At 48.5% G+C, this 27,690-nt stretch overlaps 1 protein-coding gene across 1 annotated transcript; it reads right to left on the bottom strand.

Annotated features, from left to right (window-relative positions):
* On the bottom strand, positions 1 to 27,690 carry LOC311530994 (zinc finger protein RFP-like; the record flags this gene model as incomplete). Its single annotated transcript, XM_084648057.1, has 9 exons — positions 1 to 512; positions 11,158 to 11,190; positions 13,685 to 13,800; positions 18,179 to 18,201; positions 19,837 to 20,058; positions 21,653 to 21,748; positions 26,845 to 27,075; positions 27,406 to 27,601; positions 27,683 to 27,690. 9 exons carry the CDS (start codon positions 27,688 to 27,690, stop codon positions 1 to 3), a joined length of 1,437 nt encoding a protein of 478 aa, XP_084504183.1.

Here is a 27,690-nt window from a genome sequence, read left to right on the forward strand (position 1 = left end):
CTAGAGGAGCCGCACACTAAGATCAACCCAGAAGAACGGGTGGATTCTCTCCCCGGCGAAAGAGGCCGGCGGGAAAGTGATGATCAGGTCCCCGTTACCAGCATCAAAAAACGCCACCTGCCTCTGTTCATAGTCCAGATAAACCTGGATCCTGCGGGGTGCCTGGCTCGGGGACAAGGCGATGTGCTGCACAGGGGATGTGAGAGCCTGGTACTGATCCTCACTGCACTCCACAGCCCAGATCCCCCCCTTGCGGTTAAGGCTGATCCATCCCTTCCTGCTCACAGACTCTTTGGCCACCCCCACAACACAGACTCCCTCCCCCTCCATCTCCACCTCCCAGTAATGTCTCTCCGAGGTGAATCCCGCACAGCCCAGCACACAGGGCAGAGAGTCAAATCTCTCAGGGTTGTCGGGCGGATCCTGCTCTGTGTCTCCCCATCTCACACTTTTCCTATCCGCAGACACGGTGAGGTCATGATGGGCCGTGTCTGGATCCAGAGTCACATTCACTGGGGAGAGAGAATCAGAGTGTTAGGGGCAGAGCTCAGCCCTGGGGGATTCAGAGGAACAGCCATGTTAGTCTGTATCCGCAAAAACAAAAGGAGTACTTGTGGCACCTTAGAGACTAACCAATTTATTTGAGCATGAGCTTTCGTGAGCTACAGCCCTGGGGGAGGGTCTGATCGTGTCAGTGACAGAACCTGCCCCAGCTGGGGAGTGATTCAGAGAATCTCCTCCCTCCAGGATTTACCCAGCTCTGAATGGGGAGCAGTGCTGAGATCTCAGCAATGCACACAGGGGATTCACACTCCTGACAGAGCCAGTTCAGTGACAAAGTGAAAGGATCAGCTCCGCTGAGCCAGGCCCCCAAACCAGAGTCTGAGTCTCAGTTATTCCATCCTTGTGCTTGGGGGAAAGACAAGGGGGGATAGAGGGAGGTGGTTTTAAGCCACCTTTGTCCTTCCTTTAGTGTACCTGGCCCCTAGTTACAGGGGCCTCAGGGCTGCAAAGCAGAGAACAGCCATAGTGTAATGCATTCTGTCTGTGTCTGCCCTCCCTTGGATAGGGCGAATCGGGGCAACCGCTCCGGGCCCCGCGCTTTGGAGGGCCCTGCGGGCCAGTGTGATTGGCCGGCGCAGTCGGTCTCAGAAGAAATAAATCTGTCACTTCCACCCCAGACTCCCCTAGTGACGGCCCTGGCCCCCAGCATGGCCCGCAACCCACTCCTACAATAACGGCTGGAGGCAGAGTTGCTGAAGAGTCCCTCTGCCAACTTCACATGGACTGGGGTGGCTCCCTTCCACCGGAGCTATTTTCTGGGGACTGTTTCCATGCACCTTAAGGCCCCTTTGCTCTGACAGAGCAGCATAAAAGGGCCTGACAATCAGGCTGGATCTTTCCCCATCTGCACCCACCTCTCCCCACATGTGTGATTAGAGATTCTAGCATCATCGAAGGCTCCCAGCAGATTACAGGGAATCCAAAGTCCCCCTGTCCAGTGACACAACTTTTCACAGCCCCCCTCTCCCTGCAGAGCCCCCTCCCTCCTAAAGATCAGCGAGCTTAGCACTTCCTGCTGCCGGTGAGTGCAGGCCCAGCCCTGCTGCAGTCCTCAGGGGAGTGGGGACAGGGCTGGGGCAGAGCAGGGGAGGGGCGGGGGTGGGGGTGGGGCAGAGCAGGGGCTTTGGGGAAGGGGTGGAGTGGGGGCGGGAAGAGGCAAGGCTGGGGCAGAGCAGAGGCAGGGGCCATGGGGAAGAGCTGGGGCAGGGGCTGCCAGCTGCGCCAAATTTCCTGGTACCCTATGCAGCTGTGTACTTTGCATATGGGTAGCGAGGGCCCTGTCCACACCGATGGCCCCAAGGCTATACATTGGCTAATACAGTATTGCCAACTTCAAGAGATCAAATCTCATGAGATTGACCCAAAAATCATGACATTATTCAAAGGAGTATATTGTCATTTTTAGGTCTGTCTCTTGATGTTTGGACTCCCCTGGCCCCTCCCCAGGGTGTGTGCATGTGACAATGAGTGTGGCCCACTCTCCCACGTGTACTGGATAAGGTGATTTTGACTCCTGCTGCAGGAGCTCTCACTGCCACATCTGCCCATCTCCTGCCCAGCAATTAATCCTGTCCCCCAGACACCATCAGTTCTGTCCCCACCCAACCCCCCTCAATTCAGTCCCCCAGCCCCCGTCGTCACTGCCCCATCAGTTCATTTTTAGAGCTCTCAAATATCGAGATTTTTTTTTCCAGCCACAGCTCTATCATGAGATCATGAGTGAGGCTTAGTTTTACTTATGTAACCCTTCTGCCCGTCAGAGTTGGCAGCAACAAGGGCCGGGTTCAATATCTAGGGGTTCCATTCCAATAACACAATGCAAACCGGCTCGAGCCCCCACCCAGTGACCTGGGACCAATATATACCACCCCCGCTGGGCGCCTCCAAGAGGCAATACTTCCCCTCTCGCAAGCACATAGTCTGAGTGTAGCAAAAGTCTTTTAATAACAGAGAGAAACAATGTGGCATTATGTTGGGGAAACACCACCAACAGGATTCATAACACAACCCATGAGCAAAAACAACCCCACCCCAGGCAAATTGGGGCATGCCCTTTTCCCTTTGGTTCTTGAGTCCAGCAACCCCAAATCACCCAAAGTCCCAAAAGTCCAATGCCCCAAAAGTCTCTGTCCCTGGTCAGGGCAGCCCCAGAGTTCGAAAGTTTATCGGCGGAGCTTTACCTCCCAATCTGGGTGGAAATGGGACAGGGGTAAGAGGCACCTTACGTGATCTGAAGCTGACCGCCCCATAGCTCCATAGCGGCGCTCCGCTCCGCCAGCCGCCCCACGAACTCCTTCACTCAGCTCCACGGCCCACAAGCAGCTCCTGCCATCCACACACTGCTCCGCGTCGAACTGCTTCACCAGCCGTCCCGCAAATTGCTCCACAATATATCTTCAGGCTCCCCCACTACTTAACACAACACTCAGTGATTTCAGCTCTTAGGTGAATTCAGCTTATAGTAGGGGAGCCCCAGTGCTGGTGCACTGTCAGCCCAAAGTGAGCTCAGCAGCCTATAACTAGACTTCTAATGAAATCAAAATTAGCTCTGATATTCCACAGTGGAGAGAGGAGGAAGTGCAATCAGCATGTAAGGCCCTCACCAAGGGGCCCATGCCACCAAGTATTAATACTTGTCCCCAGCCTCTCTCCATTCACACAGTTTTGGAACCCATGACCCTTGCCTAGCGAGTGCTACTTAGTTGATGGTGAATCCCTCCATCATAACAAAAGGCCACGTACAGTTCCAAGCACAGTTCCCATAATCAGGGTAATAGCAATTTATTCTTCCTGCCCCAATAACAGAGACACTGGGGATCCCACAGCAGCCAAAGTGACCATTTGGGCAGCTATGGTCTCATTCTAGGCGTGGTGGGTGTGCCTATGCAAATGAGATCGGCCCCTGAAGTTCTTTTCCACAACTTGCCACACCTCACCACCAGATGTCAGGGTGGAGCTCATCCTGACACTGCTTACATCCTCCCCCCAGCCGAGACTTTGTCGTCCCGACAAATCACACTCCCTTTATACCAACTCATTGGTTTCCTCCAAAGGGCCTCAGGAAGCCCACTTTAGCTTCCACAAGCCTGTGTGCTAAATGTATTGGCTCCTCACTAGTCACCCCAGGTGCATCATAAGTTAACCGTTTCACTGGTCTTATCACCCTGTCTCGTCTATTGAGAATCTCTGTTGCCGAGGTAGGGGGAACATCCTCTTGAGTGACGGATGGAGAGGCTTCCCTGGAGGGTCCCTCGGCTACTGGCGTAGGCCCCTGCACTCCTAGTTCTAACGCTGGAGGGTCCAAGGTGCCCAGGACATCCTCTACCTGTCTGTCCCCATTGTCCAATAACCTGTGTTTGTCATCACAGGGGGGTCTCATCAGCAGCACCGGGGTATCAGAAAGGGGCCTAAATAGTTCCGCCAATGGGTTTAGGGCGGAAAAGGGAGAACTCTCGTTTGGTTCAGCTGATCGAGACTGAAATCTTGTCTCCATCCCAGGATACACCAGGGTTGTGTCTTCCTCCTCAGACTCACTCTCAGATGTGCAGAATAGGGGTAAGTTAGCTGCAGGGGGCCCACTGTCTGTGTTGGATGGCGGCTTTGGTCTAGCACCTCTGTTCTGCCCGGCGGCCCTGCCGTGGCCCATCTCACAAGGGGTGCTTACCAATTCCCCCACAGGGAGCAAAAGGTTTCTATGCACCGTCTTTATTTGCCCTGGACCGTCTTCAGGTTTGATCTTGTAGACCGGCAGATCTCCCAGCTTTTCCATCACCAGGTAAGGTATTGCCTTCCATCTGTCAGCTATCTTGTGTTTGCCAGCCATACCCAAATTTCGCAGCAGGACTCTGTCCCCCGGCTGGAGCTCCTGCGAACGCACTCTAGCATTATATCGATGTTTGTTGCGGTCTGCGTTCTTCCGAGCCGCAGCGGTAGCTAAGTGATAAGCATCCCGCAGCTTTTCTCTTAGTCGGGATACATATTGCTGATGAGTTTCATAGCTATCTCCATCCTCTGATACACCAAAGCACAAGTCTATGGGTAATCTTGGTTCTCGCCCAAACATCAAGAGATATGGGGTGACTCCCGTAGCATCGTTCTTTGTGGCATTGTAGGCATGCACCAGAAATGCGACATGCTGGCTCCAGGTTGCCTTCTGCTCTGGTCGCAAAGTTCCCAACATATCTAATAGGGTTCGATTGAACCTCTCTGGCTGAGGATCACCTTGGGGGTGATAAGGCGTTGTCCTAGACTTTTTAATTCCTGCTATCTTCAGCACCTCCTTCAGAAGGTGACTCTCAAAATCCCGCCCCTGATCAGAGTGTATCCGAGCCGGGAATCCATAGACTGAGAAATATTTGTCCCACAATACTCGAGCAACGGTGGTGGCCCTCTGATCACGTGTGGGATATGCTTGTGCATACCGTGTAAAATGGTCAGTCACTACTAGAATGTTTCCAACATTCCTCTTGTCTACCTCTACAGACAAGAAATCAATGCATACCAACTCCAAAGGTTTGTTGCTGGTGATGTTCTTGAGATATGCAGCCCTCGTGGGCAGAGTTTTCCTTTGAACACATCGAGCGCAAGTCTCACATTTCCTGCGAACATCTTCAGCCATTCGGGGCCAATAGAACCTACTACGAATAAGTTCCAGGGTCCTCTCCATCCCTAAATGCCCAAAGTCATCATGCAGGGCCCTCATGGCCAGGGCTCTGTACTTTTTTGGCAGTACTAGTTGTGCTCGTTGTTTTTGTAAAGGGTCAGTGGTCATTCGGTGTAGCACTCCCTGAATCAGTTTTAGTTTGGTCCATTCTCTCAATAGTAGTTTACCCTCCGGGTTAGGTGGGACAACCGCAGTTGGGCTTCGCCCCTCCCTTTTGGCAAGTAGTGTATCACGAATGTCAATATCTTGCCGCTGGGCTTCTTGCCAGTCAGCCGCATTGAGCATGGGCAAAGGAGATTGGTCTAATGCAATATAGTTCACCGAAGCAGAAGGCATGCATTCAGGGGGCAGGCCCAAAGCTTCTGCAACACATCCCTGAAAGTCTTCACGGGCCTCTGGCTTTCGGCGACTCACACTGCAAATAGCTCTCACTCCATCTGTAGGTATCACAGCAACTTCTGGAGCCTGCGGACGCCTGGACAATGCATCTGCATCTACATTGCTTCTCCCTGATCGGTACTGAATGCTGAACTCATAGCTAGCCAAGGCGGCCACCCATCTCTGCCCTGTAGCATCCAGCTTAGCACTTGTTAACACATAAGTCAGTGGATTGTTGTCTGTCCACACCTGGAACTGAGCACCATACAAGTAGTCTCGAAATTTCTCAGTGATGGCCCATTTCAAGGCCAAGAATTCTAGCTTGTGGGTGGGATAGCGAGTTTCACTATCAGACAATCCTCGGCTGGCAAAGGCTACAGGTTTACATTTGCCTTTCACTTCCTGGTACAGGACTGCTCCCAGACCCTCCAAACTGGCATCAGTATGCAGGATAAATGGTTTGCTTGGGTCAGCAAAAACTAGGACTGGAGCATGAGTTAGGCAAGTAATGATTTCTCGAAAAGCCCTTTCACATTTTTCATCCCACCGTGGCCCAAATGGTGCAAAGGGGCCATTGTGTCTCTGCACAGGAGGCTTTGGGGACCTCCCCTTATTCTTGGTCTTAGATTTGTTCTTGCTGGACTGATGTCCCCTGGTAAGATCATTCAGAGGCTTTACAATCGTAGCATAGTTTTTCACAAATCTGCGGTAGTAGCCACTAAATCCAAGGAAGGTCTTGAGTTCTCTGTAGTTACTTGGACGTGGCCATGTAGTGAGTGCTTCTATTTTATCAGGATCAGTACTCACACCTTCTTGGGACACAATGTGACCCACATACTTCACTGAGGTTCTGCAGAACTGGCATTTGTCAATTGAAAGCTTCAGACCATAATCCTTCAACCTATCAAGCACTTTAAGAAGTCTTTCTTCATGCTCCTCTAAGGTTCTTCCAAACACAATCAGGTCATCCAAATAAACTAACACTTGCAGTAAATTCATGTCTCCCACAACTTTCTCCATGAGACGTTGAAAGGTGGCAGGTGCTCCAGAAATCCCTTGGGGCATGCGTTCAAACTCATAAAACCCTAATGGGCAGATGAAGGCTGTCTTCTCCTTATCTTCTTCTCCCAGAGGGATCTGGTAGTATCCACTTCGAAGATCCAACACAGAGAACCACTGGCTTCCCAGCAAACAGTCTAAGGCGTCTTGCACTCGAGGCATAGTGTACTGGTCGACCACAGTACGGCTGTTTAGGGTGCGGTAGTCAATACACATCCGGATTTTCCCATTCTTTTTGCGGACTACCACAATGGGTGAGGCGTATGGGCTGCGGGACTCTGTAATGATGCCATTCGCAGCCAGCTCCTGAAGATGATGTTGCACATCTTCCATCTCAGAGAGAGCAATCTTCCTAGATCTCTCCCTGAAAGGTCGAGAGTCATGTAGTCTGATATTGTGCTCTACTCCTTTTGCACATCCCACATCCCACTCATGCAGTGAGAACACCTTGGATCTTTCACAAAGTTTCTTCCTCAGGCGATCTTTCCAGTCCTCGGACACTGGTGAATCTCCAAAGTCAAACTTTGCTGGGTCTATTGCCGAAACTGGAGTTTCATACTGGGGTTTTACAATCGACTCAGGCTCAAAGAGGTCTGCTATCTTTTGTCCTTGCTTCACAAAAATATCACGACTCGTTTCATTAGCAATCAATATAGTCACCATTTCCTGGGCTTCAGCAGGTAGGGTTATGACTCCACTGGGGACCAGCACTCCTTCAGGGAGCTCTCCTCCCATCGGCTGCTCTATCATTGCTAACGTCCCTTTACTGCCTTTCAGACAGGTACTCATGACAAGCACTTCTTGCTCCGTCCTTGCAGGCACTACTAAGGGGGTTGTGCCCGCGTACTTCAGTGCCCCAAGCGGTAGCTCAGATGTGTCCCTTTTAGCGCTCTCAATTTTCCTATAGGCTTCAGCACAAAGCGTATGGATCATCAGGGTATTCAGGTACTGGTCCCCAGCCCGCCTTCTGCAGTAATCCGCGAGTACCTTGAAGAGACTGGAGTTGGTCCCTATCAGCACAGACACATCAGAAGTCCCTTTAGGGTCAGGGCATATTAAGGCAGCTGTGTCTACCTCTTCTCTTACCCCAGCAACCTCCTCTGGGAATTCCAGGTGCACTATGACATACCCTTGATAGGGGTATTCATTTATGCTGAGGCCACATAGGCCAAGGCCAGTCAGTGGCTGTATAGGCAGGTGCCTAAGCATCTGTTGGTAGAATGACTGAAATATAATAGTCACTTGAGATCCAGTGTCAAGCACTGCTTTACACTCCACCCCTTCGATCCTCACCATGACCTCTGCTCGAGGCCCTATCAGTCCTGCAGGGATCCCAGCTGGACAGTCTTTTCTGGGGGAATCTTCAAATCCTGCAGACCTGGGGGGTCCCCGTCCCCAGACCCTCTGGCAGCTACCGGATCTCTCCCAACTGATCCTCAGCTTTCCATACACTAAGGAGGGGTTTTCTTCATTACGGCACTTGGCAGCACTGTGTCCATCCTGACCACATCGGTAGCAGAAGAATTGACCTTTCCCCCTTCGCCTGGGGGGGATGGTGGCTCTAAGTGCGGGCTTCTCAATCACCACAGTTTGAGGCTTCTTATTCCTAGAAGTCTTAACTCGGTCAACGGTACTTTGCAGCTCAGCTATCCGTTCCGTCAGGACCTGCATTTGTTGGGCAAGTTCCTCTCTGGTGCTCACCATCAGTACACTGGCCATTTGCAGTGGTGTTGTGCTGGCTGGCTCCGATGTTTGGGCTTCCCAAAACTCACTGGCAGCCTGCCTTTCTTCCTCCTCTCGGACCTCTTTTATCAGCTGGGAGTAACTTGGGGGATGTTCCCGTCGTTCTCTTAGCCGGAGATGAAGTAGAATCGGGTTCTGATACTGAGTTCCTCTTACAATTTGAGCCAGTCTGGTCTGATCCATCTGCTCAGCAGTCACTGCTCCCCTCATGACAGCTCTCTGAAGCAGTCTCTCCAGTCTCTGTATGTAGGCTGAAGCCTTCTAGCCCTTTTGTTGTCGGGAATTAAGGAACTTACAGTAGCTGTCTTCAGGGCCCTCTACGCTCCCAAAGTTGTGTTCAAGGGCCTCTAGGCAGTCCTTCACACTGACCCCAGGGTCAATGAGCTTCAGGGTGCGAATCACATCTAATGCTGGGCCGCCAAGGCTCTCTATAAGGCATCTTCGCTTTTCTGCATCTGGTACGGCCCACTCTTGCAGCATTTCAGTGGTATGCTCTAACCAGGGTTCAAACTCCTCCTCCCCAGCAAATAATCTTAACTTACGACAAGAGTCTGACTCAGCATGGGGAAGCACAACCTTTTCCAATATTTGCCCCAGAGCTTTTGTCCAATCATCAGCCGAGGCTGCAGCCTCTGAGCTAGAAGCTGCTGAGCCAGGGCCCAACAAACCTGACATATTAGCCATTATACAAACAGTAATTTCCTCAAAATATAAGCACAAACAAAAAAAAATATAAATTGTTTCCCAATGTAGTGGATCACTCAACAGGTGCTTGCGAGGGGTACTGACCCAGGCGATCCCGGACGAGCCCCCAAAAATGTAACCCTTCTGCCCGTCAGAGTTGGCAGCAACAAGGGCCGGGTTCAATATCTAGGGGTTCCATTCCAATAACACAATGCAAACCGGCTCGAGCCCCCACCCAGTGACCTGGGACCAATATATACCACCCCCGCTGGGCGCCTCCAAGAGGCAATACTTCCCCTCTCGCAAGCACATAGTCTGAGTGTAGCAAAAGTCTTTTAATAACAGAGAGAAACAATGTGGCATTATGTTGGGGAAACACCACCAACAGGATTCATAACACAACCCATGAGCAAAAACAACCCCACCCCAGGCAAATTGGGGCATGCCCTTTTCCCTTTGGTTCTTGAGTCCAGCAACCCCAAATCACCCAAAGTCCCAAAAGTCCAATGCCCCAAAAGTCTCTGTCCCTGGTCAGGGCAGCCCCAGAGTTCGAAAGTTTATCGGCGGAGCTTTACCTCCCAATCTGGGTGGAAATGGGACAGGGGTAAGAGGCACCTTACGTGATCTGAAGCTGACCGCCCCATAGCTCCATAGCGGCGCTCCGCTCCGCCAGCCGCCCCACGAACTCCTTCGCTCAGCTGCGCTCCGCTCCGCCAGCCACCCCACGAACTCCTTCGCTCAGCTGCGCTCCGCCAGCCGCCCCACGAACTCCTTCGCTCAGCTGCGCTCCGCTCCGCCAGCCGCCCCACGAACTCCTTCACTCAGCTCCACGGCCCACAAGCAGCTCCTGCCATCCACACACTGCTCCGCGTCGAACTGCTTCACCAGCCGTCCCGCAAATTGCTCCACAATATATCTTCAGGCTCCCCCACTACTTAACACAACACTCAGTGATTTCAGCTCTTAGGTGAATTCAGCTTATAGTAGGGGAGCCCCAGTGCTGGTGCACTGTCAGCCCAAAGTGAGCTCAGCAGCCTATAACTAGACTTCTAATGAAATCAAAATTAGCTCTGATATTCCACAGTGGAGAGAGGAGGAAGTGCAATCAGCATGTAAGGCCCTCACCAAGGGGCCCATGCCACCAAGTATTAATACTTGTCCCCAGCCTCTCTCCATTCACACAGTTTTGGAACCCATGACCCTTGCCTAGCGAGTGCTACTTAGTTGATGGTGAATCCCTCCATCATAACAAAAGGCCACGTACAGTTCCAAGCACAGTTCCCATAATCAGGGTAATAGCAATTTATTCTTCCTGCCCCAATAACAGAGACACTGGGGATCCCACAGCAGCCAAAGTGACCATTTGGGCAGCTATGGTCTCATTCTAGGCGTGGTGGGTGTGCCTATGCAAATGAGATCGGCCCCTGAAGTTCTTTTCCACAACTTGCCACACCTCACCACCAGATGTCAGGGTGGAGCTCATCCTGACACTGCTTACACTTAGAAATCACATCTCTCATGATTAGTTCGTGAGAGTTGGCATGTCTGCTGATAGGTGATGTCTATCTAACCCCCTTTGACATTTTTAACATTTTTTCTTTTGACTTATTAAGTAGAGAGATAAAACAGAACTGTATATTTTTGTATGTTGAATTTTCTCATTCTTCATTGTACCACTTGTGCATTTGCTCATAATAATAATAATATTGCCAGGGGTTGTGATGTATGGGCATAAAGAGTTCTGAAAATGACATGAGATGTTCCTCTCTGAGTTTCCAAAAGGCTCATTTTTAAACTCTTAGATCGCTCTGGACATACACTGCTCACCCCCTCTCCCGCACCCTAGCCCATTGGGTTAACCCAACCAATCGTTAAAAATTCTAAATTATAACAGAGAAAAGAAACTACTTTTCTGTTTTTAGGAAAGAGCTGGGTAGCCACCAGTAATACGGTGATCAGCTCCCGTCAAATGCAAAATTGAAACAAAACCTGAACTATGGTGCTGCCAATGAGCCACCATAATTCATATGAAAGTTTTCACTCCCCCTTTGATACGAGAAATTTACCTTTGTGCAACTGCTGTCTAGACGACAGTAAACCTAGAGGAAGAAATGGGTGAAAAAGATTAAATGTCATGTTGTCATCTTTCGGAATATATTCACATTGTTAATGTTCTAACACAAAAGCAATATGAAAAGAAAACAAACTTTATTAAGTTATAGTTCAGGAGGTTAAGTGGAATTCAGACCAGTACAAACCATTACACACCTCACTAAAAAATAACCACAAACATTAAAAACAAAGCACATTACCTAAGGTTACATGACATAGCCAGAGATGTTTTATACAGCAATTAAACACCTGTGGCTGGCCCATGACAACTGACTTGCAGGGGCAGCGAGTTATATGGGCCTGTGGTACCCATGAGCCAAGAATATTCAGGGTCTGGGGGCCCAGCTCCACCAATGTTCACGACCAAGTTTTTCCCCAGCCCTGCCTGCTGCCTCCACACGCCTTCCCCAGAGCATCTCCCGGCCCTGCCTGCTGCCCCCGGGTGATTTAAAAGGGACCGGGGGGTCCTGGCCACCGCCACCAGCAGCGCAGTAAGGCTAAGGCGGCTTCCTGCCCGCCCTCGCTCCGTGCCACTCCCGGAAGCGGCTGGCATGTCCCTGCGGCCCCAGGGGTGGGTGTTTCTGCGCTCTTCCCCCGCCCCAAGTGCCAACACCGCAGCTCCCAGCCAATGGGAGCTGCAGGGCCAGTGCTTGTGGGCAGCAGCGCATGGAGACTCCCTGACCCCCCCCCCGACCCCTAGGAGCCACTGCCAGAGGGGTGTGCGGGTCGCTTTCGGGAGGTAAGCGCCGCACCCCTCACCCTCTCTCACCCCCCAACCCCTGCCCCAGCCCAGAGCCTGCACCCCAGCTCCCTCCCTGAGCCTGCACCCCACACCCCCTCCTGCACCCCAACCCCCTGCCCCAGCCCAGAGCCCGCACCCAAACTCACTCCCAGAGTCCTCACCCCTCCTGCACCCCAACCCCCTGCCCCAGCACAGAGCCTGGACCCCAAACCCCCTCCTCCATCCAAACTCCCTCCCAGAGCCCAAACCCACTCCTGCACCCCAACTCCCTCCCAGAGCCTGCACCACCTCCTATACCCCACCCCTGCCCCAGCACAGAGCCCACACCTGAACTCCCTCCCAGAGCCTTCGGCAGGTGTGGGGGGATGGACAGGACTTGGACCCATTCTGGGCACCACCAAAAATTATACAAACCAGCTGCCCCTGCTGACTTGGCTGGCAGGGCTCGGGCAATGGGGCTGTTTAATTGCAGTGTAGATACTCGGGCTTGGGCAGAAGACTGGGCTTTGGGACCCTGTGATGGGAGCGGGTCGCAGAGCCCAGGTTCCAGCCCAAGCCCGAACCTCGTGACCCTGAGTCAGTGGACAGAGGCCAGCCACAGATGTTTAATTGCTGTGTAGACAAACCCTCTGAAACCAACAGACCAATACACAGAAACTTTTTCACTGATTAGCAATCAGCTTTAAATCTGCCCCTGAACCATTAGTATTTAGTAAAACTGGATCATCCTTCCTGAAAGACCTGGTGGTCTCATTATCTCCAGCTCAGGAGGATAAAAAGTGGAGAATCTCTAAAGCAGGGGTGGGGAACCTACGGCCCACAGGCCAGATCCGGCCTGTTGCTAAATTTCCTCCGGCCTGCAGTGCCGCTCCCCTCCCCGCCTACTTGCCCTGACGTGGGGGGGAAGCCCCGAGCCTCTGAGAAGAGCTGCGGGAACTAGGAGTGCGGAGGGTGCTCCAACACCCCCCTGGTTTTGCGCTGGTTCCCAACCGCCTGCTCTGTGCCCAGGGTCCTGGCTGGCTGCTGCCCCCGGCCCCACATGTGGGGTCTCAGCTACTGCCAGGTTCCCGTCTGCTGGCCCCGCACCTGGGGCTCTGCTCCTGCCCCCAGCTGTGGTCCCAGCCTCAGCCCCTTTACCCCTGTCCACATCCTGCCCCTTCCCCCCTCCGCCCCTGGAGTCATGGCCCAGTCTTGCTCCAGCTCTGGGGAGAGGGGGCACAGACAGGAGTAAGGGGGGTGCCAGGTAAAAACTTTGGGACCACTGGCTTTCAGCACCCTGACTGTAAAAATTGTTCCAATGCCCCAAGCCTCCACACCCCCTCTCTGTCCCCCTGCGGGTGAATGGCCTGCGATTGATTTTTTTCTGTGGGTCAGTGGCCCATGATAGCAAAAAGGTTCCCCACCCCTGCTCTAAAGCAAGAGAGGGACTATGATGACACAAGAGGACTTGCAGACAAAAAATCCAAACAAACATACTTCAAAAACAGTTAATTCAGCAAGAAGCTCAAGCTAAGGTTAACGTTCATAGCTGCTAAGAAAGGAAAAAGCCCAGGGAGTCCGAATTTAGGACCCTAATCCAGTGTGTATTGCTGTATTGAGAGCTGAGTAGGGAATTCTTGGGTTCCAAATGATTAGTTGACTATCTTCATCCACAATCATTGTCCCTACGAGATTTCCCCAGCTCTGTCAATTATCAGTGTAATATAGGTGAGAAAATTCCCCAGATGATTGTTTATTACCTTTGAATTTCTTCATTATGGTCTTCAGAGATGCATTTCTTTGAGAAGATTCCCAGATTCTCCATTTTAGTTCAGAAGAAAAGGCCACAGGGTTCTGAAACTCCTCCCTCTCACATCTGAAGAACAACCCAGTGTTACTCCTTGTGGAGTTCTTTCATATTTGTGTTTTACTAAAATGAATTTTATTCTAGTGAATGGTTGTAGCTCAGGAGACCCTGGAGGATTAAATTCTCTATTGCCCCAGGAGTAGGTACAATACCAGCTTTGACACCACAAGCTCCCCCTTCGTTTTGGTGAGACCGATATTGGAAAACTGCATCCAGGTCTGGTGTCCCCATTTTAAAATGGACGTTGAAAAAGTTGAGATGGTTCAAAGAAGACCCGCAAAAATGATTTGAGGGCTGGTAAAAATGCCTTCCACTGAGAGAACCCTGGCACTAGAGTATGGGGTATAAATACTTTCATGGGGAGAATATACTTGGTACTAAAGGGCTCCTCAATTTAGCAAACAAAGGCAAAACAAGGACCAATTGCTGGAAGCTGAAGACAGAGAAAGTCAAATGGGAAATAAAACAGACATTTTTAAGAGTGCAGGTGGATTAACCATTGGAAGAAACTGCCAAGGGAAGTGGTGGATTCTCCATCTCCATTGACAAAGCCCTGGCTGGGATTATTTAGTTGGGATTGGTCCTGCTCTGGGCAGGGGGTTGGACTAGATGACCTCCTGAGGTCCCTTCCAACCCTGATATTCTATGATTCTATGATCTCTTGACGGGGCACCAGAAGAGGGCGGGCCATGGCCCCATCACTTTTAAAAGTAGGAGAGCTATGCTCTCTCGCTTTTTACCTGTCTTAAAGATAAGTTATGGGGGGAGGAGGCAGAGAGGAGCAAGCAGGTGGTAGGGTCTCTAGGGAAGAGGCAGAGCAGGAGTGGTGCCATGGTTTGGGCACCAGTGGCCCCCCACACACACTTTTAGGGAGCTTCAAGTGTTACTGTCTGTTGATGTCTTTAAATCAAGACTGAATGGCTTTCTGGAAGGTGCTTTAGTCAACACTTGTTAGGATTTAGTCAAATACAAGTTATTGGGTTGAATAGAGGAATAACTGGGTGAAATTTAAGGATCTGTGATACATAGGCACTGACTCTGTGGGTTGCTCTGGGGCTGGAGCACTCACGGAAAAAAACCAGTGGGTGCTCAGCACCCACCAGCAGCCCCACAGATCAGCTTCCCCCCCTACCCGCCAGTGCCTCCCACCCGCTAGCTGGCCCTGCCGATCAGCTCTTCCCCCTGCCGATCAGCACCTCCCACCCACCGGGCGATCAGCTGTTCAGCAACAGACAGGATGTGCTGGGGGGAAGGGGGTGGAGCAAGGACGGGAAGAGGCTGGGCAAGGCAGGAAGATGTAGGGTGGGGCCTGGGCGGAAGGAGTGGAGTGGGGGCAGGGCCTGGGGCAGAGCGGGGATCAAACATCCCCGGGAAATGAGAAAGTCAGTGCTGTGATAAAGAGGAGGTCAAATGTGATGATCTTATGGTCCTTTCTGGCCTTCAACTTTATGCATTTATGAAACTCAGTAATACCATGTGGCAATGAGTTCCACAGGTTAATAATGAATTGTGTAAAAAAAAAGTATTTCCTTTTCTCAGCTTTACACTAGTTGACCTTCAGTTGCACTGAACATCCCGCCTTGATCTTGTATTGTGAGTGTGGGTAAGCAGGATCACCTGACTTATATCCTGTACACCATTTAAGGGAGATAATTAGTGACAATCCTTGTGGTGATTTAGATACCCATTCTACCAGGACCTGGAGTGAGACCCACTAACCCATTTCAAAAGATAATTTATGTTCTTATTTAGTTCTTTGGACCCTTACAATGGTCAGTCCACTAGCACAGGGGTTCTCAGCTACAAAGGCTAGTGTGTGTTCACTCCACACTGAGGGAGTGGCAAACTGCTTAATGAACTTGCACTGTCCAAGGGAACCTTGAGCAGCATAAGCCAGTGCAGTTCTGCGGGGTAGGGCTGGAGCTGGGGGGGAACTGGCTGGTGCCTTTCTATTGCTGGTTCATCAATGGCTGGGAGATGATTCATGTAACACAGTTGGGCGTGTCCCTGCCCATAGGTGTCTGTGTAAGCGCAGTGCCTGTGAGGCTTGTAGCTTGACAACAGCATCACACTGCGAGAGGCAGCCCAGGTTGGGGATTTGGAGGGCTCAGCAGTCCCACACTCCAGGATGCACCCCGGGAACCCCGTCACACTAATGTAAATCTCCCTTGTTGCTACTTAAACCAATGACTTCTTGTTCTGCCCTCTCTGGACTTGAAGAACAACTGATCACCACTCTCTGTATAACAGCCTCATACATATTTGAAGACTTATCAGGCCCTCCCTCAGTCTTCTCTTCTCTAGACTAAACATACCCATTTATTTCAACCTTTCCTCACAGCTCATCCATTCTAAACCTCTGATCATTTTTGTTGCTCTCCTCTGAATTCTCGCCAATATTTCCACATCTTTCTTAAAGTGCGGTGCCCCAAACTGGACACGGTATTCCAGCTGAGGCCTCACCGTGACAGAAAGGGTGGAACAACGTCCTCCTGTGTCTTACATGTGACACTCCTGTTAAGACATCTGTGGTGGAGTGTTCACCATCAGCCCTCAAAAAGAGTGCGGGAAGCTGAGAAAGAGGAGATTAGTGAGACAGGCCACACATGAGCGGTTTAGGCCAGAGAAGCAACCCTTGATTGGAAGATGAAGCTCTGCTCAGCCGGTGGGAGCTGAGCTAATATAAAGCCAGGAAGCTGGCAACAGAAATTGGCTGCAGTGAGGAAGTCTGGAGCCACCCTCTGTGCAGTCAAAAGCGAAAAAGAGGGAACCAGGGAAAGAATAGCATGCTAGGAGCATGGCCCTGAAGAAAGGGAGTACTTAGAATCCTAGGGTTAGAAGGGCCTGCAAGGGTCATGTCTAACCCCTATAAGAGAGAAGGGTGGAGATGAAAGCCTATGGGATGCGAGTAGGAAGCAGCCCATGTTCAGAGCAGACCTTGCCTGCATGTGGGCTAGAACCTGGAGCAGTGGGTGGGCTCGAGTTCCCCTAGCCACTGATGGAGTGACATTGCCTGGACAGTGGGACCAGTGAGACACTATACGCCAGAAGGGGAAACCATTTAGTGATCTGGCTGGAGGGCTGAGTCATGAAGAGGAAGCTGCAGCTCTTGGAGTGAGAGATGAGGCTGCAGAATGAGAGAGAGCAGTGGGGGGGGGGGGGGAAGAGACTGCAAGAGGTGGTGTTGGACCTGGAAGAGAGCTAAATCCCCAGAACAGCCAGGAGGAGACACCACCTGCGGTGAATACAGCAACTTGTGACAACATCCCAAAATGACATTTGCCTTTTTCACAAGAGCATCACACTGCTGACTCGTTCAATTTGTGATCCGCTTTAACCCCCAGATCTTTTTCTGCAGTACTGCTGCCTACCCAGTTATTCCCCATTTCATAGTTGTACATTCGATTTTTCCTTCCAAAGTGCAGTACTTTGTCTTTATTGAATGTCCCCTTAAATTGATTTTAATCCTTCCTCCCTCCGCCCTTTGTCTCTTGTATCTATTTAGACCAGGGATCGGCAACCTTTGGCACGCGTCCCGTCAGGGAAAGCCCCTAGCAGGCCGGGCCACTTTGTTTACTTGCCGCGTCCGCAGGTTTGGCCGATCGCGGCTCCCACTGGCCACGGTTCACTGTCCCAGGCCAATGGGGGCTGCGGGAAGTGGCGCGGGCCAAGGGATGTGCTGGATAACCTTCCCGCAGCCCCCCTTGGCCTGCGACAGTGAACCACGGCCAGTGGGAGCTGCAATCATCCGAACCTGCGGATGCGGCAGGTAAACAAACTGGCCCGGCCCGCCAGGGGCTTTCCCTGGCAGGCCACATGCCAAAGGTTGCCGATCCCCGATTTAGACTGTAAACTATTTGGGGCAGGGACTGTCTTTCTATGTGTCTGTGCAACGCCCAGCATGTTGGGACCCGATTTGGCTTTGAGCCAATACTAGTGATAATAGCAAATTATATACTCCTGAGAGCAGGGAAAGTCTCTTCCATCATATCTGTTGCTACGCCAAGCACACTGACAGAGCTCACTTCATAATAAGAAACAATTAATAAACAGCTCATTGAATAGTCGTCAGATGGCCCTGACTTTCCATTCCTACCAACCTAGGTGGAGTCTGGAGTGTTTCTCCACACCCAATCTTCTGAGGTCCCCATTCCACCAGCGACACTACAAATCAATACCTGGTTTGTAGGTAAATAGCTCTTATCTCAGGCTGCTCTATTCTGGAGTCTAGTCAAAATGACAACAGCCCCAAGATTAGATTTAATGGAGAGAGATTGGGAACCAACCCCACACTCTGCACTGTTGGACCATGGGGAGCCACGTCTCATGTTTAAAATCCCTTCCCTGCGTTGGGAAGTGAAAGGGAGAGTGACAAGGAGCCACCTACCTGCTCAAGATGTCTTTGATGTCCTGGAGGAGAAAAATAAAAGGAAATTCAGTCCCATATCTCATACTAACGATCCCTCCTGCTCTGGAGGGGACTCACTTTGTCTTCACAGTTTGAGGTTCAAAGAGAAAGTATTTGTCATTTATTAATGCAAACAAAAACATTAAATGTGTTGCCTTTGTTCTTTTGGATAAGTGCTCTGACTGCAGGATCTGGGCCCAGGAAGTTTGTATATGGAGACACACAAGCTCTTTGTGTAACAACATTTGGATAACCAGCTGGCATATGGAATCAGAGGGCTCGGTCTTGCAAGGTGCTGAACAAGGATCTTCTGAACAGTCACAGGTTTGGGGAAGATCCCCTCCAGCAGACTCCAGTGGGTCCAGAGGGAGGCATGTCCCCCCATGCTGTTTTGCCCCCATGCTGTCAACTCTCTGCCCACTCTCCCACAAGCATTCTGAATGCCCATCCTGTGGACTTCTTGACATCCACAGGAAGTTGGGGCTGGGTGAGAACAATGGGTGTGGGGTACAGAGTAACCCAGGGCCAATCACTATCCTACACCCCAGGTTCAATGCAGGAAACTTGAGGAGTGAAGAATGCTGCCCACAGCAGATACTGGTTGCAACAGAGAATTTGACCCTAGATAACATCTAGAGAAGTCCAGGATGCTACGGTTTTTTTCCTTCTTTTTTTTTTTTTTTTTTTTGAAGAGCAAAATCATTAGAAGGCTTTTGGAATTCTAACGACGACTTACTTTCAGGCTACCATAAGTAATGAACAGCTTCCCTAACTAACTTCAGTTCTGGCAGACAAAATCACCACAGCCTCAGACCTCATGTATCAATTTTAAGGCCAATATTTTCCCTTTTTGTGATATGCAGGAAAAGTGGCAAGATCAGGCTTTAAATGGAATCTTAGCTTCAATCTTAGCTATTTCCATAATTAAAGACTGGTTCCATCTTTAATCTTTTGGAGTTAGCATTTGGAACGCAGGAAACGCCAGACTGGGCTCAGACCAGAGGGCCATCGAATCAGTATTCTGTCTCCAAAGGTGGACAGTGCCAGATGGTTTGGAGGAAGGTGTAAGATAATCTTCCTCCTATATTCTCATCCTTCTCCCTAACAGTTAGCGACTGGCTAAAGCAATGAAGTATGAGGTTTAATATCACTCGGCATATTCTTGTTATCCATATAAATATCTGATCACTTTTTGAGTTTTGCGTTTTGCTAAATGCTTGTTCTCAACGACATCCGGTGGCAATCAGTCCCACAGTCTAATTACGTGATGTGTGAAAAAGCGTTCATTGCATCAGTTTTGAATTTGTCACCTTCTAATTGTATTGAATTTCCCTTTGTTTTGCATTATGAGACAGGGAGAACAGAGTTCGGAGTTTGCCATTTTTGGAGGAGTCTTCTCCCACTAGAATTCAAAAGAAGAATTTCTTTTCATTTAGGGCTCGATCCAATGCTCGTTGTACTCAAGAAGTATATTTCCATTAACTTAGTGGGCACTTTATCAAGCCCTTAAGGAAAAATAATGTATATTTTAGCAATACTATATGTTCCGACCATTCACTCCTACACTCCAAAAGTGAAGAGTTCGGAGACTTTCTTGCTCTGTGAAAGATTCTGGGGTGTTTCTAACACTGTCTGACCTGCAGGAATTCACTCGCTGGCTGCTGGCACTTCTGCTCCATCTCAGTGATCAGGGAACTGAGAGAAGATATTTCCTCAGATAATTTGGCAACATACTCAGCCCTCCCCTTTTCAATTTCCTTATTCAGCTCGTCCAGCTGGAGTCGCTCTTGTTCCTCCAAAAGTTGCCGCAGTTGCTGAAATTCAGAGACAATCTTCCGCTTCTCAGTTTCTAGCTGTTTCTGAAATGAGGAGATACAAACAGGAAAAGCACAGGTCAAGGACAAGACTACGGAGCGAGTCACGGGACACTTTATGCACGTGGCAGCATGCCCTTGCAACCCCACAGAATTTAACTTCTGACATTTTATGGAAAACATACTCTGCTCAGTAGACTGAAGTTTTTCCAATAGATTTTCAAGAGTCATAACTGGTGTTTAGAATATGAATTTTCCTTGCATGATTCGGATAATCTATGATCAGTGGCTTCTAGAAAACCAGATCCTTCTAATAACAGGAAGCATAGCAGATGTGGGATTCAGAACTGGACTGGCAAGGATTATTTTAGTAGAGGAAACAGTAGAACCCAAAAAAGAAGCACTCGACTTGAACTGGGGAACACAAATTGCTGGGAAGACCCCTTTTTTGCACATGCAAATCTGAATTTGCAGGTTGCTTAGGAACGAGTGCATGTGAACTGGACAGAAGTCTACCAATTCATGCTGTTTCTGGAGCACTCTCTGGCCCCTGAATCTCTAGGAGCAAGGAAATCAGACCAGATTTGGAACCCAGATCTTCTTCATGGCACTGTCTAGTAGTGATACCATTAAGCGCCTGTTCCAGAGCTCACTGAACTGAAGTCTTTCCAATTACTTCCTTGTGCTTTGTTTTAAGCAGTAAGTGAGCCTCCTCCTCTGGGACAGCAGATTCCTATAGCAGCTGCACTGATTGTCCAGCTGTGGTTATCTCTGTTGAAAGTACAGCTGGCCAAAATATTGGGGGGGGCGGGGAATTTGCAAAAAATAATTGAAATGTCAAAGTTGTTTCTATTTCTCAGTTTCCAAATGGAACTTTTGATTTGTTTGAAAAATATCTTGAAATAACTTTTGAAAAATGTCATTTTTCTTTTTCCCTTTTCCCAAAATGGAACAAAATAATGTTCATTCCCCCCCCCCATTTTTCTTTTTAGTACGTCCTCTGTGTACCTCTTCAAAAGATCTCCCATTTTTGAAAAAGTGGCAAAAAGAAAAAGGAAAAACTAAGGGGAAAAACCCCTGGAAATTATTCATTTTAGTGCACTCAGTAGAAAAAAGGACTAAAAAGGGAAAGAAAGATAAAAAACAAATATGAAAGTTTTAAAATTTCTCAGCTTTTTAAAAGCAGAATGAAAATTTCAGTTTGAAATGACACAAAAATGTTTGTTTCATTTTGAAATTTCCCGTCAACAAATTGAAAAATTTGTTGCAAGTGTCTTTTGCCCATGAAAAAAAACTTGTTTTCTACTAAACCCCTTTTATCTGCAGGAAGCTTTTTTTGGTTGAAAAATTTCAACCAGCTTTAGTTGAAAGACTAAAGGAGAAACTACTGTTACGCAAACAAATTACACTTGAATTATCAGTGAAGATATTTGGATTATTAAAACTTTCTTTAATGCTGCATTTTCCTGCTTACTCTCAATTAAAGCAGAACAGTTTTCCTTTACAATGAGAATAAATAAGTTATCATCTTTCACGGACGAGAACATGTTACTCACTATTCCTCTTATGTTACTCAGACTAAGCAGTGTCTTGATAATGTCCCTGTGCGCATTTGCTTCTGAGTAATAACGGCACCTACCAGGAGTTCATGGCTTTTATTTTCCCCACTCAGTTTAAATGACAGAATATCTTCTCTCTCTTCCTTCAGAATCTCCACAAGGCTCCAAATTTGGTCCTAACAAAAGAAAAACTGGTATAGTTTTGATTGTTTTTGGAGAATTTCCCCCCATTTGTTTATATTTGCAAGAATATCAAATACATAATAAAATGGGTGAGTGCTCTAACCACATGACTATACAGTCATTCTCATTCTCTCTCTCTCTTTGGCCCAAATTACTTTTTATCCCCAGTGGAATAGCTTCTACAGGGGAGAGGGAGAGAGCCCCACATCACAATAGCCCAGTGGTTCTCAACTGTGGTCCACCGGTTGTTCAGGGAAAGCCCCTAGCAGGCCGGGTCGGTTTGTTTACCTGCTACATCCGCAGGTTCGGCCGATCGCAGCTCCCACTGGCCACGGTTTGCCGCTCCAGGCCAATGGGGGCAGCAGGAAGGGCGTCCAGCACATCCCTCGCCCCGCGCCGCTTCCTGCAGCCCCCATTGGCCTGGAGCGGCAAACCATGGCCAGTGGGAGCTGCGATCGGCCGAATCTGTCGACGTGTCAGGTAAACAAACTGGCCTGGCCTGCTAGGGGCTTTCCCTGAACAACCGGTGGGCCACAGTTGAGAACCACTGCAATAGCCCATGGTTAGGGCACTCACCTGAGAGATGGCAGATCCGTGTTCGAATCTCTTCTCCTCATCAAGTGGAAGAGGGACTTGAACCAGTGTTTCCTACTTCCCAGGGGAGTACCCTAACCCCTGGGCTAAAAGTTAGGAGGGAAGGCTGCCTGTGTGTACTAACTTGTGGGACCTGATCTGGCAGGTGTGCTCACAGGCCACTTACCAGGTTGGGCCCCAAACTCTACTTAGGCCTATCTTCCTCCAGACTGTGAATTGCTCTAGGGCTTAGGTGGGAAATAGACATCCGGATGCCTAGAGGGAAGCAGCACTGCAGTGTGCATGCCTAGAAATATAGGGATGATGTAAAAGCTGGAACGAGCCAGAAAGACCCAGAACAACATTTTAGTCAATACAATTGTTGCAAAAACCAGCAGGTACCTTTACAGGCAGTTAAGAACAATATTTTAGTAATGAGAACAGATTCATAACACACTGTACTCCTAGGAGAAGTCTGTGCCACTGCGCAATGCAGAATTTTGCAGAAATTAATGTTGGGCATGCAAAATTTCCTTTTTTCCCCACAGAAATGGGCTGCAGAGATGTTGGCCGCCACTAGTGGCTGCTGGACTTGGCAGAGCCCAGCTTGCAAATAGAAGACAATGCCAGGGAGAGTGGGAGGGAACTGGAGTGTTCCCAGCAGCTGTTGCAGTTGCCAGCATGCCCTGAGGGAAGGAAGGGAGCAGCAGCAAGCAGGAAACTCTGTGCAAGCCCAGGACCCAGCATCAGGCTGTTTCTCCTTCTGGATCCCTGGGCTCTGGAGAGGTAGGGTCTGTGAGTGTCTGGGCCGGGGGGAATGTCGCAGCTAGCCTCTGGGGGAGACGGGGTGTGAGTGTCTGGGCCGGGGAGGGCTCCACAGCTGGGCTCTTGGGGGGAGGGGTTGTGAGTTTCTTGCCCCCTGGCTGGACTCTGAGGGGGAGGAGGCAGAGAAGTAGGAACTGGGTTGTTTTAGGGGTTTCTTTAATCTCTACTCCTGGCGGGGACATGCAGATAAGTTGTTGCATGCCTTACTAAAACTGTCACAGCATGCGACTATACACGTAATACAACTAACTGAAAACACTACAGAAAACCTTTGCTGAAGCCACCTTTAGGTGCCTGTTCCAAGCTCCGGCTAGCTTTATAAACAAAACTGCCCAGAACACTCAGTTCTGAAGAGACACAGGGAACAAAAATATGCCAGAAACACATCTTAATAAACAAAATTGTTGAAAAAACAATGATTACTGTTACAGACACTTCAGAACAATATTTTAATTAATGAGAACTGACTAATTACACGCTGACAGATTTCAGAGTAGCAGCCGTGTTAGTCTATATTTGCAAAAAGAAAAGGAGTATTTGTGACACCTTAGAGACTAACCAATTTATTTGAGCATAAGCTTTCATGAGCTACAGCTCACTTCATCGGATGCATTCAGTGGAAAATACAGTGGGGAGATTTATATACACAGAGAACATGAAACAATGGGTGTTATCATACACACTGTAAGGAGAGTGATCACTTAAGGTGAGCTATTACCAGCAGGAGAGTTGGGGGGGCGGGGGGGAACCTTTTGTAGTGATAATCGAGGTGGGCTATTTCCAGCAGTTGACAAGAAAGTCTGAGGAACAGTGGGGGGTGGAGGTGTCGGAATAAACATGGGGAAACAGTTTTACTTTGTGTAATGACCCATCCACTCCCAGTCTCTATTCAAGCCTAAGTTAATTGTATCCAGTTTGCAAATTAATTCCAATTCAGCAGTCTCTCGTTGGAATCTGGTTTTGAAGTTTTTTTGTTGAAGAATTGCCACTTTTAGGTCTGTAATCGAGTGACCAAAGAGATTGAAGTGTTCTCCAACTGGTTTTTGAATGTTATCATTCTTGATGTCTGATTTGTGTCCATTTATTCTTTTACGTAGCGACTGTCCAGTTTGACCAATGTACATGGCAGATGGGCATTGCTGGCACATGGTGGCATATATCACGTTGGTAGATGTGCAGGTGAACGAGCCTCTGATAGTGTGGCTGATGTGATTAGGCCCTATGATGGTGTCCCCTGAGTAGATATGTGGGCACAGTTGGTAACGGGCTTTGTTGCAAGGATAGGTTCCTGGGTTAGTGGATGAGCTGTAGCTCACGAAAGCTCACGCTCAAATAAATGTGTTAGTCTCTAAGGTGCCACAAGGACTCCTTTTCTTTTTGCGTAATTACACACTGTTATTAACAGTTTCTAACTGTGAACCTTTTATTTGAACACAAAAAGGGACCTGGAACACACGGTTCCAAAAGTGGTCGGGGACCAAAGGGATACACATAATACAACTAACTGAGAATAATGCTATAATACAGAAAACCACTGACACACCCACCTGTTTAGCAAACAGCTTTATTAATAAAACCACCCAGCAGACTCAGCTCCGAAGTGGCTCATGGAACCAAAATAAAGGGAAATGTCTGGAACGGCATTTTGATAAAGAAAATTGGTTTAAAACAACTCAGCGGAAATGGTCAGAGAACACTGGGAGCATTATTTTAGTCATGAGAACTGATTAACAGCTGTCATTAACCCATTCCAGCCCAGAACCATTTTTAAAACGAAGCAGGAGCCTGAACTGTCAGTTCGGAAGTGGCTCAGGGGACCAAAGTTGTACATATAGGTGAGACTAATATAATGCTAATGAGAAACTTGTCTTTAACCCGGGTTTTCGGGTGATAATTAGCTTTAGTACTAAAGTGGTTCCAAAGTGTCACAGGGGACAAAAATGATGCATGTCATACAAGTGAGAGCAACATAGCACTACTGAAAACACCAGCCTAAGATGTTACCACAGAAATGGGGTCAGGGAGCAGGCAGTGTGGAGGATAGTGTGGGTATTCCAGGGAGATGAATACTCCTTCTTGCTGCTTCAGAACGCATGTACCTGTGGGAACACCTGTTTTCACCCCGTTTTCACCTCTGCTTCTCTGCAGTTTGGAACCTTGACATTCCCCCCGCACGTAGCTCTCAATCGGCGTCGAGAAGGCACAGAGCGGCTTAAAGGGTGTGGAAATCCCCTATGTACAATTGCATGGCACATAAGTAGGCTCAGAATAGGCCACTAACCTCCTAGGTCCCCATCATTGTTGCCAATCACTAAGTTGGAAGTGTGTGTTGCTTAAATGCAATACATTATTCTACTTTAATCATCCTATTCTATCATCGGTTGCGTCTCGACAATTGTCCAGTCGGTGGTGTGTCTGACCTGTAACTCTAATCTGATTTGCACAAAGCTTTGCAGAAGATTTAACAAAACCTAAAATTCACAGGTGCACAAATACAATAAAATAGATTGTTTAGTCTTTTTTTCCTCCAGTATGTGTAGTTTAATCTCTATGTATATATTGGGACAACTTTCACTGCAAGAAGCTCTGGACATTTTAAGAAATCCTATAAAAGACAAAATATCCACTCTTCCAGCCTCTAAGCCAAACAATGGACAGCTGCTTGCATACCATTATGAAGGGCAAAAGGACAAAAAAGATGACTGGAGGTGTGATCAATATAAATGGATCCACAAAGGAAGACATCTTTTCCCAACGGGGACAGCCTCTGGTAAGGAAGAGATATTTTCGAAGACTGATCGATACAGATGAGGTTTTGTGTCACAGATACGGATATAAAGTTCTTGATGGAAATGTGGACAAAGTGATTGTTCATTATTTGGGACAAGACGAAACACCTGACCCATGTGTGCCCTATAGGAATATGAGAAAATATCCCTTGCGATCTCGTGGTTGTACAATGCCATCTGTACTGTCAAAAGTTGTGGAGCAGAAACATTTAGGCCTCTCTAAAAATTACCAGTGAAAAATAACAGCCTCTAATGTCTCAGCTGCACATATGAGAGTGATGTCTCAAAAATACACAAGAAATAAAAAATAATGTGTGAAAAACCGAAAAGCAGAATCAGTCACAATGCTTAGTGATGTGGATGACCTTCACTGTCCCCGGGAAGGGTTTGTGTAATATTGCCAGGTCCCTGAAATCTCTGCAAGTTTGGATCTTCCAGAATTTATTGGTATTTTTAAGAGGTGATAATACTGAAGAATACACTTCTTTCATATGCCCGTTTCAGCTAGGAGACTTTCCCGCTCCCCCTTCATGTGCCTTTTCTCAGGAAAATCCAGCAATTCCTGTGGCTGCACTGATTCATGACAAGTGCACATGATATTTTTTCATTTCTAGCAGAATGTGTGTCCCAGGTCAGCAGCGGTTCCACTGTACTAGTACTTGGCTACATGTATAAATTTCAGCCCTGGGCCAATTCAGAACTGACTTTTCTGGGTCCTTATTGGCATTAAAAATGTTTTGGGACCTGAACAATTTAATAACAGTGTGTTATATGTCTGTTCTCATTGCTAAAGTATTGTTCCTAAGGGTGTCTAACCGTAACTGCTCTTTTTTGCCATAATTTTTTTATTAAAATGCCATTCCTGGCTATTCCAGCTTTTACACCATCCCGTGATTTCTTACCTTGTAATTCTGGGCAGCCTCCTCTATGGGAACCACAGTGTGTTCTCTGTGATCTTGGGACAGATGACAAACCAAACAAATGGGTGTTTGATCCTCTTGGCAGAAGACATCTAAAGCCTTCTGGTGTTTTTCACACACTGTCCCAACTTCTGGTTCTTTTGTTGGCTCCAGTGTAAGTGTTCTGGAAGCTTCTACAATATTCCTTAGCTGTCTGTTTGGTTTGAAGTTTCTCTGGGAAAAGAAAAGGAGTACTTGTGGCACCTTAGAGACTAACCAATTTATTTGAGCATGAGCTTTCGTGAGCTACAGCTCGCTTCATCGGATGCATACCGTGGAAACTGCAGCAGACTTTATATACACACAGAGAATAAAAGTTTGTTTCATATTCTCTCTGTGTATATAAAGTCTGCTGCAGTTTCCACGGTATGCATCCGATGAAGTGAGCTGTAGCTCACGAAAGCTCATGCTCAAATAAATTGGTTAGTCTCTAAGGTGCCACAAGTCCTCCTTTTCTTTTTGCAAATACAGACTAACACGGCTGTTACTCTGAAACCTGTCACTCTGGGAAAAGGTTTCTCTGCACTCAGGACAGGGGAAGTTTGTACTCAGTGCCTCCCAGCACTGAGTGATGCAGGCCTGGCAGAAATTGTGCCCACAATCTAGATACACTGGATCGTTAAAATAATCTAGACACACTGAACAAGTCAGTTCACAACTGGGAGCAGTTGTGCTGGATTCACAACAGCCCTGGCGGCTTCTGCAGAGAAGAGAGTTTCCTTTTATTGTTCTCAGAAATGGGCTGATTCTGAACTTTGCACACCAAACAGGTGTTTCCTACCTTTTCAT

This window comes from Lepidochelys olivacea (assembly GCF_965140295.1).
Source record: "Lepidochelys olivacea isolate rLepOli2 genome assembly, chromosome: 14".
Classification (NCBI taxonomy): Eukaryota; Metazoa; Chordata; order Testudines; family Cheloniidae; genus Lepidochelys; species Lepidochelys olivacea.